This window comes from Erithacus rubecula, assembly GCF_903797595.1.
Source record: "Erithacus rubecula genome assembly, chromosome: 25".
NCBI classification, from domain to species: Eukaryota; Metazoa; Chordata; class Aves; order Passeriformes; family Muscicapidae; genus Erithacus; species Erithacus rubecula.
Genome location: NC_136677.1, coordinates 183,166 through 197,095, shown reverse-complemented (window position 1 = coordinate 197,095; position 13,930 = coordinate 183,166). Strand labels below are relative to the sequence as shown.

Sequence of the window (13,930 nt, the reverse complement as noted above, 5' to 3'; positions counted from 1 at the left end):
TAGTAGACTCGGACCCGTATTTGTAATTTCGGATCGTTGTCCCCTCTGTGCCAGGGCCAGATGGGGACTGCCCAGTCATAAAGCATTTCGCGAACCAGGCTATCCCTTGTGTGCGGCTTCTGAACTGGCAGCACATTATAGACAGACCAGAGTCTGTCCGTGGGTCGGGGTACGGACAGGGGGGCACTGGGCAGAGGCTGGGGCCTCAGGAGCTCCCTGTGAGCTAGCTGAGGAGCACGAGTCATTGCGGACACCGCCGAAAGGAGCGGGAGGCGCCGGCAGGAGCCAGCGGAACGCCGGGACGGGGAGAGGCCAATGCAAGGAGCGGAACCCGGAGGAGGGAGGGGCGTGGGATGCGCCGGGCCCGGCTGAGTCCACGCGAGCCGTGCCAAGCCCGAGCCCTGCCGAACCTGAGTCAAGCCAAAGCCGAGCCGGGCCGAGGCGAGCCGGGCGAACTCGGGCCTAGGGCGGGGTCTGGGGGCGCGGTCTACAAGGGGGCGCGGTTCGGTGGCGGCATGGCCGCGAGGCGCCTCTCGGCCGCCAGCGGGCGCAGGCGAGGCAGGCGGAACGCACGTGGCTCTGTTGCCGTGAGCCTCGCGCGCAGGCGCACGCGTGATGCCAGCATGCGCGCGCTCAGGCCGGCCCACGAGGCCCCGCCTCCGATGCTCTCGGCCAATGGGACCGCGGCTTCTGTTCGTGACTGCTTCCGGCTTCCCCTGACGTGGCCCAATGGACGCGCGCGCGCTGCGTGATTGGCGCGCGAGGCTGGCCCCGGCAGCCGCGCCAATGGGCGCGTGCCGCGTGCGGCGGGGGAGGGGCCAGACGCGGGGCCGCGGCGGCGGGGCTGCTCCGCGCGCCGGCCCGGGCCGAGTGCAGCCGAGCCCAGCCGAGCGCAGCCGAGCCCGGCCGAGCGCTGCCCAGCATGGCGCGGTTGGGCGTCTGGGCGCTGCCCTTGCTGCTTCTCTCCTGCTTCCTGCCCGCCGCCGGTACGTGCGGGACGGTGCGGGAGGAGGCGGCTCTCCCAGCCTGGGCTGCGACCCCGACGGTGCGGGGCCGGCGGGGAGGAGCGGCCGGTGCTTAAGTGCCGCCGCAGCGGCCTGTCCGGGCACGGCCTTGTCTTGGCCGCCCGCACCGGGAGCAGGTTCTCACCGAGGGTTTGTTTGCAGATCCGGTGGCGGTAATGTCGGTGGATGTGGGCAGCGAGTCCATGAAGATCGCCATCGTGAAGCCTGGGGTGCCCATGGAGATCGTCCTGAACAAGTGAGCGGCGGTGCCGGCGCTGCCGAGGGAGGCTCCGGGGTGCTCTGTCCCACCGCGGCTGGAGGCCCCCGGCAGCGGGCGGGCGGCTGGGGCTCGGCCATCCCCCACCCTCTGCCGCAGAGGAACGCTCCCTTCCTCCCACGCACGCTTGTGCCTCACTCTTGCCCCAGGTGCAGCTGCAGGGCAGTTTGTTAACTCACCTTTAAGGTGGGTACCTTTGAGTACCTTTGGAAGGCGTGCCGAAAGCCCCGTGGCCAAGGACACGCTGTGGTGCAAACCCAAAAGGGCACCCAGTTCCCACATGTCCCCTGATTCTCAGCTCCCCACAAGGGAGCCCAGAGCCAGGTTTGTTTTGCTGCAGTTCAAAGCCTGCACTTGTAGCGCAGGTAAGTCTCTTGCATTCAGCTGCAGCCCGTCCTCAGGCCACTGAGTGAAGAATCCGCAGGTGAGAGAGGACAGTGTCAGGAACGTCCTCAGTTTCTGCGATTCTGGGAATAGCAAGGAGATTTCTCACCCACCTTCCTGAAATTTGGAAGTCATAGACAGAATGAGGGAACTGTCTTGTCTTGCTTATGAGTGGAGGAAAGCAAATATAATCTCATCAAAGCACTGCAGTGGGGGGGAGGGGGCTTCTCTGGTAGCCCTTCAGCTGAACAGAGGCTGGCCCCCCTCTCCAAGCACCTTCTCTTAGTCGTTCTGGATTGGGCACAGCATCCTTCCTCACTGGAGACTGCACTGTTCACCTGTTTCAAGTAGTTTATTCCTGCCTCTCTCCTCAGGGAGTCGCGAAGGAAAACACCCGTGGCTGTTTCCTTGAAGGAGAACGAGCGTCTGTTTGGTGATAGCGCGCTGGGGATGGTAAGAGATCTGTTTGCAGACTACATGTGTCCCACCTTGTGATAAATGTCTGAGCCAGTTTATTATTTTCTTGCTCTGTGTAGTGGCTGTGTGCTCCTACTTCCATAGCAAGAGTTGTTCCCCACAGAGTCTGCGAGGGGTTGGTTTGAGAGCAGCGTAACTGAAGGAATGCAAGTGGGTGATGTGGTTCTTTTTCTGCAGTCCATAAGGACACCCAAGGTGGCATTCCGGTACTTCCAGGATCTGCTGGGTAAGCGGATGGATAATCCCCAAGTGGCTCTGTACCAGTCCCGATTCCCAGAGCATGAGCTGGTGAAGGATGAGACAAGACAGACTGTTATCTTCAAGTTGTCCCCGTAAGTGGCTGCTTTTAGGTTCTTTGTGGGATGGACTTCAGCTGCCAGGCTTCTGCAGCTCTCTGTTGATGCCATGTGTTTCTTTCCTATTGTAGAACGATACAGTATTCTCCTGAGGAGATGCTGGGGATGGTCCTGAACTATTCACGTGGTTTGGCTGAGGAATTTGCAGGTTGGAAGGATTTAATTGTTTTTTTGTCTGTATGTGCATGTCTTTGTACACGGTAGGATTGGAGTAGAGACCAAAAGTGTTCAGAAACACTGAGTTTTTAGAAACAGGATGTTGGTTCTCTCCAGCTGTAGGCTGTAAGAGAGACTTAGCAGCTATCCAGTTATCATTGGTTTCTAGCATGATGCAAGTTTGGGATCTTAATCCTACTCTTGGGGCCAGACACCCCACTTATCACCTAGCCTTGCAATGAAGGAGCCTTACAGGCAGTCTCTGGAGAAAAGTGAAATGTTTTCTTTTTCATGTGTGTGATCAGAGTAGAGGCTCATGGGAGGTGGCTGCAGGGGAGGGTGGAAGTGGCTCTGTGAAGGCTATGCTGTGGCTGCTTTGGATGGAAACTTGCTGTTGGAGCTGAACTAAAAGAGCAAAAATGGCCCTCTGTTGTGAAACTTGCTAAGAGAGAAGAGGTTGTCCTGCATATTTCATGCTGTGTTGCTAGTGAAGTACCTTACTAATGAAAAGTGGATAAATTACTAGGAGGCTTTGTCATGTGGTCACTCCATTACTGGAGAGTGCTGATGATCCAGTGACAATGTAAGGCTCCATGAAGATAGTATTTTTTGAAATGGAAGGCTACCTAGGGCATTTGAGAGTATCCTGACACATGAAGGAGAGGTCAGTACCCTTGTGGCTTTGTGTGAATATGCCAGGTCTGCTTGATTTCAGCAGAATACAGAGATTCATCCCTAGGGATCCTGGCTGCTGCTGCAGGGCTGCATTCTGTGAGTCTTTGCATGTGGCTACACTGATGCAGAGTTCCCTGCAACTGTTTCAGAGCAGCCCATCAAAGATGCAGTGATCACAGTTCCTGCCTACTTCAACCAAGCGGAGAGGAGAGCAGTTCTGCACGCTGCCCGCATGGCTGACCTCAAGGTGCTGCAGCTCATCAATGACAACACGGCTGTAGCACTCAACTATGGAGTGTTTAGGAGGAAAGACATCAATGCCACGGCACAGGTAGGTGCATTTGGAAGATGTGGAGGATCCTGCCAAATTGCCTCCATGCAGGGGAGAAAATGCTGCAGAAAAAATCAGAACTTACAGTGGAATCTGCTGATCAAGCAGTCTCCTCTGTTTTCATGTGTTCATCACACATCTTGTGACAGAGAGATCAAACCCTGATGGTGAATGGTGTATGGTGAAGGCTGAAAGCTGCTGGAGTGAGGGCAGGTCCTGTAAACCTGCCCTGTAAACCTGTATTTGTTTCTTGCCCATCAGCTGGGGAAAATAATAGCAGCGATTACTTGAAGCATTGGAACACTGACTCCAAAGTACTTGATTTTCCTGAGGCTGAAGAAACAGCTAAACTTTGGGTTTTGAACTATGAAATAGATTAGAAGTTTTCTTGTCTCCTGTCAAACATGACCCTGAATATCACCCATGTTTGGTCAAAATACGAATCTCCCCTTAGGGTGTAAAGTCAGTCTAGAGAGTGAATAGCTGTGGCATGTAACACACTGAAAGGGTTCTTTCCTTATTCAAGGGGGATATCCATGTGTTTCTGCTTCACAGTCCCAGCTTTTCTTTTCAGAATATCATGTTTTACGACATGGGAGCAGGAAGCACTGTTTGTACTATTGTTACATATCAGACAGTGAAAACTAAGGACTCGGGAGCCCAACCTCAACTGCAGATCCAAGGCATTGGGTAAGAATTCCACATGAGTTGCACAAATCCCACAGGTCTCAGGAAATAAACCATTTGTTTCACAGTCTCTTTATCATGTAGAATTTTGCAGTGAGGCTTTAGTGCAGTAATTTGGATGGCTGAGGGGGAAACATTTAGAGCAAGAAGGCTCCAGTTTGGAATATTTTTTGTGTTGCTGTCATTTGCAAAACATAACTGAGAACTTCCAGGAGCCTAGGAGGGAACCAGTGTACTTAGTTTGCTTTAAGCTTTGCCTTTGATAGCCTATTCCATTTCATGTAATCTTACTGAGTGTATCAGCTGGAAAAAGAGAAACATATTTCTAGAGAGGAACGAGAATGCAGTGTTCTTAATGCATTTCCAAATAAAGAGGGGGTGGTGTGCATACCCACTCCAGCAATTTTAACTCCAAAGCATTTATTTTGCTGTTTTCAATAAAATACCTGGGACCTGATACAGTTGTCCTTTGGCTTCTTAACTGTTCAACGTGCTTGGCTATAGGGCGTTTCCTTAAAATATAATGAAATTTCCTGCTGAAAGGCTTTTGTGGTGGTGAATCTCTTATTTCTACCTTTCTTTATTTCACTATAATGTGCTATTTTGGGGACAACCTTTGTTCTTTCACAATCATCACAGCTGATAGTACTGCAACTACTTTTGACAACTTGCTGCTCTGCATATTTGTGAAATAATACATGGCATTTGTATTTCAGTTTGGTTTTGGTTATTACACCTCTGTTCATGATTTTGCTCAGGTTTGACCGTACTCTTGGTGGTTTAGAGATGGAGCTTCGTCTCCGGGACTACTTGGCCAAACTCTTTAATGAGCAGCACCCTTCGAAAGAGGTGCAGAGGAATCCTCGGGCCATGGCCAAGCTGCTGAAGGAGGCCAACCGCCTGAAAACCGTGCTGAGTGCCAATGCCGACCACATGGCGCAGGTCTGGCCTTCTGCTGGGGCTCCTGCCTGCTTTGGGGGCTGAGGTGGGCTGAGGACGGGTGGAAGGGAGCACTGTCCCTCTGCGTCGCTCCTGCGGCTCCCTCTCAGCCTCTGCCCGCTTGGTAGCACCTGTGATTGAGTGGATTGGAGAAGAGTTGTTCGTGTCAAGTATGTTAAATAAACCATCCCTGAGGGAAGCTGTCCGTTACACCCATGCTCCATCCTCTCATCACCATAGCAATGGTAGGGTCCAGTTGAATCTGGTCAGGTCTGTTCTGTGTTACAAAAGCCAGGTTTTTTTGCACACTGGGCAAAGATTTTGCTTGGAAAATGCTCCACAATTAATTTAATTCCTTTTTTTTCTGGACAGATTGAGGGATTACTGGATGACATTGACTTCAAGGCCAAGGTCTCAAGGCAAGAATTTGAGGATTTGTGCTCTGACTTGTTCAAGCGCGTCCCAGGACCTGTGCAGCAGGCTCTGAGCAGCGCAGCGATGAGCATGGTGTGTTTAAGAAAATGCATTATTAAGCCTGACGCTTCTGTTTGTGGAGCTGCTGCCACATCGTGATTGAGGCATCAGTGGTTGTGTTATCAGGACTGTTAGGAGGTAGATGCCTGCTATTGTGACAGTGTTGTCGGTGCTACAAAGAGTTTGCCTGCTGCAGTGTCAAGCAGGAGTGTGTCACACTTCCCCTGCACTGTCCACCTGAAATTAGGGACTTGGAGGAGGGGCTTCTTTGTCTTAAAACACTTTACTCTTGTGCTGTAGGTTTGAAATAATGTTTCCTCTTTTTGTCATGGATAGTGCTTCTGGTCTCACTCCCAAAGTTTTAATTGAATGAGCCTGGAAACAGAATTATTGGTGTTCGGGCTTCTCCTTAGCATACTCCCTAAAGGGAACCCTGTTGTGGGCTGCATTTGGACCAAACCTGAGGCAGTCCTTTGGAGGGAGTCACTGTGGGTTAAAAGCTCACTCTCCAGGGTGCCACAGCTCTGATATTCAATGCAAGACACTGAGTTACCTCTTAAGAGTCTGGATTTCTGTCTGCTCAGATCCAGCCAGCTCGTGGAGTCACTGTTTCCTGTGGCACAGAACTAGAGTTTGTCTAATTTTGAATCAAGCCCCATGTTTCATGTGGCTTGAAGCCTCGGTCACGTTGTCACTGTTGGACAGACCTGACCCCAGGTGCCTCCTTGGTGGCACGGCTGAGCCATCTGAGCTCTCTTGGGTGCTGGCCTGCACGGGGGCACTAGGGTGTAATGTGGGTGTTCTTAGAGCACCGTGTCAGCGTGTGGTGACCGGGGAAGGAGCGTAAGGAAGCCCTGGACTCAGCTTTCCAAAATTGCTTTCTTAAGACAAGGTGACTGTTTCCAATCCCTAGGATGGAATTGACCAGGTGATTCTAGTTGGCGGTGCCACACGGGTCCCCAAAGTGCAGGAGGTTTTGCTGAAAGCTGTGGGCAAGTGAGTATGTGAGGCCCCCTTCTAGTCTGTCTCCCATTGACAAGCTGCTGTTTATGTAGAGGCTGCAAACTTCATGTCTGTTGCTTTTTGCTTCATAGAGAAGAGCTGGGCAAGAATATCAATGCTGATGAGGCTGCTGCTATGGGTGCAGTCTACCAGGCAGCTGCTCTGAGCAAAGCCTTTAAGGTGAAGCCCTTCATTGTTCGGGATGCTGCTGTGTTTCCTATCCAGGTAACTTCTCGTTTTCCTTCTCTTGTGCAAGGTATGGGACTGTGCTGGGAGAAGCAATCCGGGTTCCTCTGAGTATGGAGGCTCTGGAGATCTTCCTGCCAATCTAAAGAAAGCAGAAGGAAGTCATCTTTATAATAGAAATGCAGTATCCAAGGAGCCAGGCATATGCAAATCTCAGTTGAGAGTATTTGCCTGCCCCCCTGACTTTTGCAAGAGGCAGAGCAGCCGAACACTGCTGATGTAAGATGCCACAGTTTGCAGTTGCTGAGTCTTGTTCTCTGTTTGCGATGCAGGTGGAGTTTACTCGTGAAGTTGAGGAGGATGATAAATCCAGGAGTTTAAAGCACAACAAGAGGATTTTGTTCCAGCGCATGGCGCCCTATCCCCAGCGCAAAGTAATCACTTTCAACCGCTACACAGATGACTTTGAGTTCTATGTCAACTATGGAGATCTGACGTTCCTGAGCCAGGACGACCTGCGGTGAGTTGGGCCCAGCTCCCGAGCTGGCAGCTCTGTGCCTTTTGCAGTTGCCATCGCCAGCAGCATGAGTGAGAGCAGGGATTGGCCCTTCTGCAGCACTGTTATCCTGAGTTCTCTCTCTGCTTTTGTCTCCGTGTCATCAGGGTTTTTGGTTCTCTCAATCTCACTACTGTGAGGCTAAAGGGAGTTGGGGACAGTTTCAAGAAGCACTCAGACTATGAATCCAAAGGCATCAAAGCACACTTCAACATGGATGAGAGTGGTGTACTGAGCCTGGACCGGGTAAGCACCACCTGTTGGGATGGTTGTCAGTTGATGTATTTTTCAGTTCTGTCCCTCTCTCAGGTCATTGCTTAAAACTAATCCTGGAACTCTATTTCCAAGGTGGAATCGGTGTTTGAGACCTTGGTGGAAGACAAGCTGGAGGAGGAGTCAACGCTGACAAGTAAATGCAGAACTTTGATATTCATGCTGACTGTTTTGTTGCCTGTAGTGGCTGAGATAACTACAAGCATTGTGTTTCTCGGATTTGGTGTGTGCACCATGTTACACAGTCAGACAGTATGTGTGGCTGTCTGTGCACACATGGACACGGAGGGAGCTTGGGGAAGTATGAGGCTGGAGTGTGTGAAGCTCACCTACACACCAAGGGAGCCCCTTTGTGGTTGCTGCAGTTGTGAGGGGAAGGACTGAGAGCTTAAGATGACTTTCTTCCTCTACCTAACATTCTGAATTTTTTGGTCTCATATCAACAGAACTTGGAAACACTATCTCAAGCCTATTTGGGGGTGGTGGGCCTACACCAGAGACTGGAGAGAACCTGACAGACTCAGTTCAGGTGAGCCCCAGGGTAACTGCTAGTGGAAGGAAGCCCTTTTGTCTTGCTGTGGCAATTATATAGAATTACCTGTTCTGTGAAACATTGCATGAAATTCCCACATTTAAAACATTGTTTTGCTTTCCCTTTTACTTGCTTGTGATAACCAGGAAGAGGAAGAGAGCCTAGCAGAAACAGGTAAAGAAGAGCAGGGGGAGAAGCAAGACCAGAAAAGCCATACTGTAGATGCTGGTGAAGAGCAGGGACAAGAGAAACAGAAGTCTTCAGATCAAGCAGAAACTGCCTCTCCAAGAGCAGAGTCACAGAAAAAGGAAGAAGGCGAGAAATTGGAGCCTCAGGTGAGCATCAGACTGAAGGAATGAGACTGGTTTTACTACCTAAGAAATGGCAATTTCTTGGAATGGAATTCTCCCCTCTCTGAAGTGCCCTGCCTTTGAAAAAAGTTGCAGAATCTGAAAATCTCTTGCCTTGCTTGAGAACATAATTGTGTTACAGGGTCCCAAAGAAAACAGAGAAACTGCAAAAGAGGAAGAACCATCCAAAAGTTCCAGTGATAGCACAGCTACCAAAATAGAGGAAGAGAAGATCAAAGCACCCAAGAAGCAGAAGCTTGTCCATGAGATCACCATGGAGATGGATGTAAATGATGTGCCTGACCTGGAGGAAGATGAACTGAAGAGCTCGATGAAAAGGTGAATTTGAAATGGTTCTGCTAAGTTAGAACTCTAGCTAGAGAGTAAGTTGTTTTGGGATGGTGGTGGCTCACATAGAGTTCCTCTGACCTCAGAAGCCAGTGTGTGTGATGTGCTGTTCAACCAAAGGCACTTGCTACCTTTGATTTCTGTTCTCTTTGCATGTTAGACTCCAAGACTTGACAATCAGAGATCTAGAGAAACAGGAAAGAGAAAAATCAGCCAACAGCTTGGAGTCATTCATCTTTGAGACCCAGGTGAGAGAGGGATATAAAGAAATGAGAATTCCAGGAGAGCAGCAGAAGTGTTTTACACAGTTTTTGGCTGATCTGAGTGCAGGGCAGTTGTTTGAGCTGGGGGCAGCTGATTTGAAGGGCCCAGGTTTTGTCTTTCAATCACTTTTTCTAATGCTGTTAGGTTTCCCAGGCCCATGTTTTCTCAATACAAAATAAAGCTTCCCTTCAGCATGTCTAACACATTGAAAAATTGCCCCCAGACTGTAAAGAAGCTACAGCTTCTCAGGAACTGGTATGCAGAAGGAGTAACTAGTGTTTAGTGTGTGTGAAATCATGACTGTTGCAGTGTTACCATTATGGGATGTGGGTGTATCTATACCTGGTGTATTAACACTGTATTCCTGGCAATGCTAGGAGCATAGCTCAGGTTTGGGAGGGTTCAGTCAGCACCCCAACCCAGTTGCAAGTGAGTGCTCTGGTTGTTTTATGCTTCCAGGCTCAGTGGTGTTTGACTAGGTTGCTTGCTCTGTCTTTTTAGGACAAGCTTTACCAAGAGGAGTATCAGTTTGTCTCAACAGAGGAGCAGAGAGAAGAAATTTCCAAAAAGCTTAGTGAAGCTTCCAGTTGGATGGAGGAGGAGGGCTATGCAGCTGCAACAAAGGTATTGCTGTGGAAGTGACCACAGAGGCTAACAGAGCCTTTGTAACCTGGTTCTTGAGAGTTTCTTGATTCCTCAGTGCATTATGCACAGAATTAAATAAGTCTCAGCCATGTTTCCACAAGAGTTTCAGCAGGAACCCGTTGACTGAAAGCTTAGTCATGTGGCTCTTTTGAGTGAAAAACAAATGCAGCTATAACTTCTGAAGTTGCCAACGTTAGACAGTGATCAAACTAACTGTCTCCTTTCCCCCATTTTCAGGAGCTAAAAGACAAGCTTTCAGAGCTGAAAAAGCTTTGTAGGAACCTTTTCTTCCGTGTTGAGGAAAGGAGAAAGTGGCCAGAACGCCTGGCTGCTCTGGAAAGTCTGCTCAATCACTCCACCATCTTTCTCAGGTAAGGGCAGGCTTTGGGAAGGAATGCCATGGAACTGGTCATATAGGAGCTGCCAGCAGAAAGAGACCAGAGTGAGTGAGAAAGTCAGTGGCACTTCCTGAGAAGAGGCAGACAGAGCTCTGCTCCCTGGTGTCCTGCTCTGCAGCACCCGTGAACAGGCACACATGAGCTCTGTTTAAAATGGGGGGCAGGAAGGGTCCAGTCTGGTTGTGGTGATGTTTTTGTATTACTGGAGCTGTAACCACAGAGTTGCCAAAGTGCAGTCTGCTTGGCTTAACAAAAATAAGCTTTCTTATCTACAAGGGGAGCCCGAATGATTCCAGAGTCTGACCAGATATTCACAGAAGTGGAGCTGAGTACACTGGAAAAAGCCATCAATGAAACAATGGTACTGAGGGATGGAGTGATGCTGGGGGAGGGAGGGGTGGCAGTTTGGGTTGGCTATACTATATATAGTGTGTGTATATATATATACATAGTATATATATTTATACTATACTTTCACTAAAGGTCATGAACCAGCAAACCTTTTGTCTGTTTCAATGTTTCCTAATGGCCAGGCTGACCCCATTGTGTCTGGGGCAAATTGTGGTTCCTGTGTGGATGTGGAATTGTCTCCAGGGTGGGGGTGGAGCCCGGTGATCTGAGCACACTCTGTTTTTAAAGGCAGGCACTGGGTTTTGTTTCACTTTGCCCTATATTTGGGGAACTGAGAGGTTGGTGGAAATGTAGCACAGAAGAGAGCTATCCTGAGTAAAACAGAATAGCCGGGGCAGTGACTTTGAGATACTGTGACATACAGCAGTTCCTGGAATCCAGAAGCATTCCAAAAGCACCTCTTCCCTCGCGTCCCACAGATCTGGAAAAATGAGACACTGGCTGAACAGAGCAAGCTTACTCCTGCTGAGAAACCTGTACTGCTCTCTAAAGATATAGAGTTCAAAATAGCAGCCCTGGACAGGGAAGTGCAATATCTCCTGAATAAAGCCAAGTTTGCAAAACCCAAACCCAAAAGGGAGAAGAACGCCACAAAAACTGATTCAGGCAAGAATTCTACAGCAGCCCCTGAGACTGAGAATACTATCCCTCCCACGGAGGGGAAACAAGAAGGTAAGTAAGGCTTGGAGCATGTGTGTAACTCACTGTTATATAATTACCACGTGTAACACATGGTGTTTCTTTTGATTGGAGAGGAGGTAAAGAAGGGAGGAGAGTAGTTAACTGTGAGATTAAGTATTTGCTCTTAATTTTCAAAGACAGCTGAGAAAATCGATGTATTGTAGTACCCTTTCCTGCCCCTCTCCCCCCATTTATTTGAGTTTTTTTGTGAAGAAATAGAAATTGTTTATTAATTCCCCAGGATAGTTGATACCTGTCTTGCTGGCTTGTTGACTTCTAGGAAAAAAAAGCCATTGACTGCACTTCAGTGTACTGAGCCTGTCCTAGATCAATTAGTAGAGTGATGAGAAAGGTTTGTGGTCTAACTGGACCCCAGGGAAAAAAAAAAAATAATCTCTCAGGGCACTAGAACTTGCAGTTTTTTTAACTTTTTAAGATCCTTGGGTCCCAAGTGCACTGGTCCTTTTAAGTCTGGAGTGCTCTCAGCATTCCTGCTGGTTCCTGGGCTGAGCAAGGGGTCTGCTCACAGTCACAGTCCAAAGGTCATCTGCCTGTGCAGCAAATCACTCTCCAGGGCTTCTGGGGACATAAAGCCTGGCACTCAGAGGGGAATACGGAGCAGTTTGTGGTGCTTCTCTTGAGTGTTGTAGAGTGATCTGCTGTGAGAGGGAGCTGAGACACCACAACTGGTTGGTTTAACCTCACCTTTACTCACCTAATCTCTTTTCACCCTGTCTCCCTGTGCTCTTCATCGACTTTGGTTTCTTTCTGCTTTAAACATAGACAAACTGGAGGATATTGATCCAGCCAAGGAGCCTCCCACAGCTGAGAAAGCAGCAGTAGATGATAAGCCTGGATCAGACCCCGGTGGGTAAATGTTTTGCTAATGATATGGAGCTTGGGAGCTGCAATTGCAAGGTGTCTTGGGGCTCCTTTGCAGATTTTTAGCTCTAAGAGATAGCATGATGGTAGAACCCATGACTGCTGATCCATTGTTAATTCTGCAAACAGGAAGACAAAATTTGGTTCCTTGCTGTTCCTTTGTTTCTGTTGTTGAGAGTGGAACTCTCATGCAGCACTGCTGCTTTGTGCCCCTGTCCCTGCAGTTTGCAGCCAGTCCCATGGCTGTGAGATGGGCTCCTGCTGCCAGGGCAGCACTGTTAACAGGGGCAGGGAGCTCATGTCTTCAGCTCCACGGAGCTGAGTGCCAACCCCCAAAACCTCTGTACCATGGACTGCAAGTCTTGTGACAAATTGTGCAAATGTCAGCGACTCTCAGTGCTGCTTTGCATGCTGTGAAAACCACTGCAGTGTGAAACTGAGTTTGCTTCATTACACAGGGTCCAAGAAAGAGAAGGCAGAAGCTGGAGGAGAAAGCAGGAAAAACGATGAATTGTAACACCTTGAAATCCCACAAGTGTCAGCATCTATTTATTTCATTGTTACTTTCTTGTTTTTCTTATGGACCTGGTTAGTCATGATGTAAATGGAACACAACAAGAGTGTGACAACACAATGGGGTAGAGATGTAAATTTTTTTTTTGTTCTTTCTGAGGATATTGCCTCTACTAACTTAGTGAATTGGTTTTTGTTTTTCTTCTATTATGTGTGGCAAACTGCCCACCAAGAATTGTCTCTGTTTCTGTACAGAAGTCACCAAAGTGACTTTCCTATGGGGAGAAAGCAGTAAAGAAACATCTTAAGGTGTAGGAAGTTACTTGGAGCATAAGCTCTGCGCCCCACCTCTTGTGAAGATGATTGCGGAGAGATACAGACCTGTTGTCTTTGCATATGAGGCACTGACTTAGAGCAAATGTGTGATTTCAGCTGGTGGGAGGTGTATTAATACTTGTATTTATGGGAAGGCGGAACAAAATTGGGAAGGCAGGTGATCTGTGCTTTGAGATATGGCTATGTCTGTTTGCTATAAGCTGTTTGTTAAAACTGTCTGTGCTCTGTAGCAGAGTCCAAAAACCATCAAGTGAGACTTGACAAAAAGATTCTGTTTCCAGTTTTTAAAAGTTCAGAAAAGGCAACATTGAATGCAGAGGAGAGGGAAAGATGGGCCGCTTGGCACATCCTGCAGTCAGTCACAAGGACAGCGATACGGATCAAACAACCAAACCTGGAAAGTCTAATGGCAACTGCCTTTCTTCCTCGGTATTTTGTGCACTTGGACCGAGTTAATCGTGTCATCTTCCCTGTCCCTGGCCGTGACCTCCTGCCTCCCTGGACCGTCCCTGCTGCTGCCACACACACGAGTGGGGTCCGACGGCTGCGAATGTGCATCTGACATTGTTCTCCATTCTGGCCTCTTCAACCAAAAATAAAAATGCCACTTGTGACGGGCAGGCGGTGCCGAGCGGTGACTGTGTGCCGGGGCCGGGGCGGGGCGGTGCCGGGGCGGGGCTGGGCGGTGCCGGGCGGGGCTGGAGCCGGGGCGGGCGGGGCGGTGCGGGGCGGGGCTGGAGCCGGGGCGGGGCGGGGCTGGGCGGTGCCGGGCGGGGCTGGAGCCGGGGCGGGG

The 13,930-nt window shown here is 49.5% G+C and overlaps 1 protein-coding gene across 1 annotated transcript; it reads left to right on the top strand.

The window, feature by feature from the left end:
• Positions 1 to 799: 799 nt before the first annotated feature.
• HYOU1 (hypoxia up-regulated 1) lies at positions 800 to 13,747 on the top strand. The gene is made up of 24 exons (XM_079326745.1): positions 800 to 986; positions 1,167 to 1,260; positions 2,040 to 2,118; positions 2,320 to 2,474; positions 2,570 to 2,646; positions 3,479 to 3,660; positions 4,235 to 4,350; positions 5,106 to 5,289; positions 5,659 to 5,793; positions 6,674 to 6,756; positions 6,855 to 6,987; positions 7,281 to 7,468; positions 7,612 to 7,750; positions 7,853 to 7,913; positions 8,224 to 8,306; positions 8,456 to 8,644; positions 8,802 to 8,998; positions 9,168 to 9,255; positions 9,773 to 9,895; positions 10,154 to 10,287; positions 10,591 to 10,675; positions 11,145 to 11,397; positions 12,190 to 12,273; positions 12,747 to 13,747. Exons 1-24 carry the CDS (start codon positions 923 to 925, stop codon positions 12,803 to 12,805), a joined length of 2,985 nt encoding a protein of 994 aa, XP_079182871.1. The 5' UTR covers positions 800 to 922; the 3' UTR covers positions 12,806 to 13,747.
• The last annotated feature ends 183 nt before the right edge of the window (positions 13,748 to 13,930 follow it).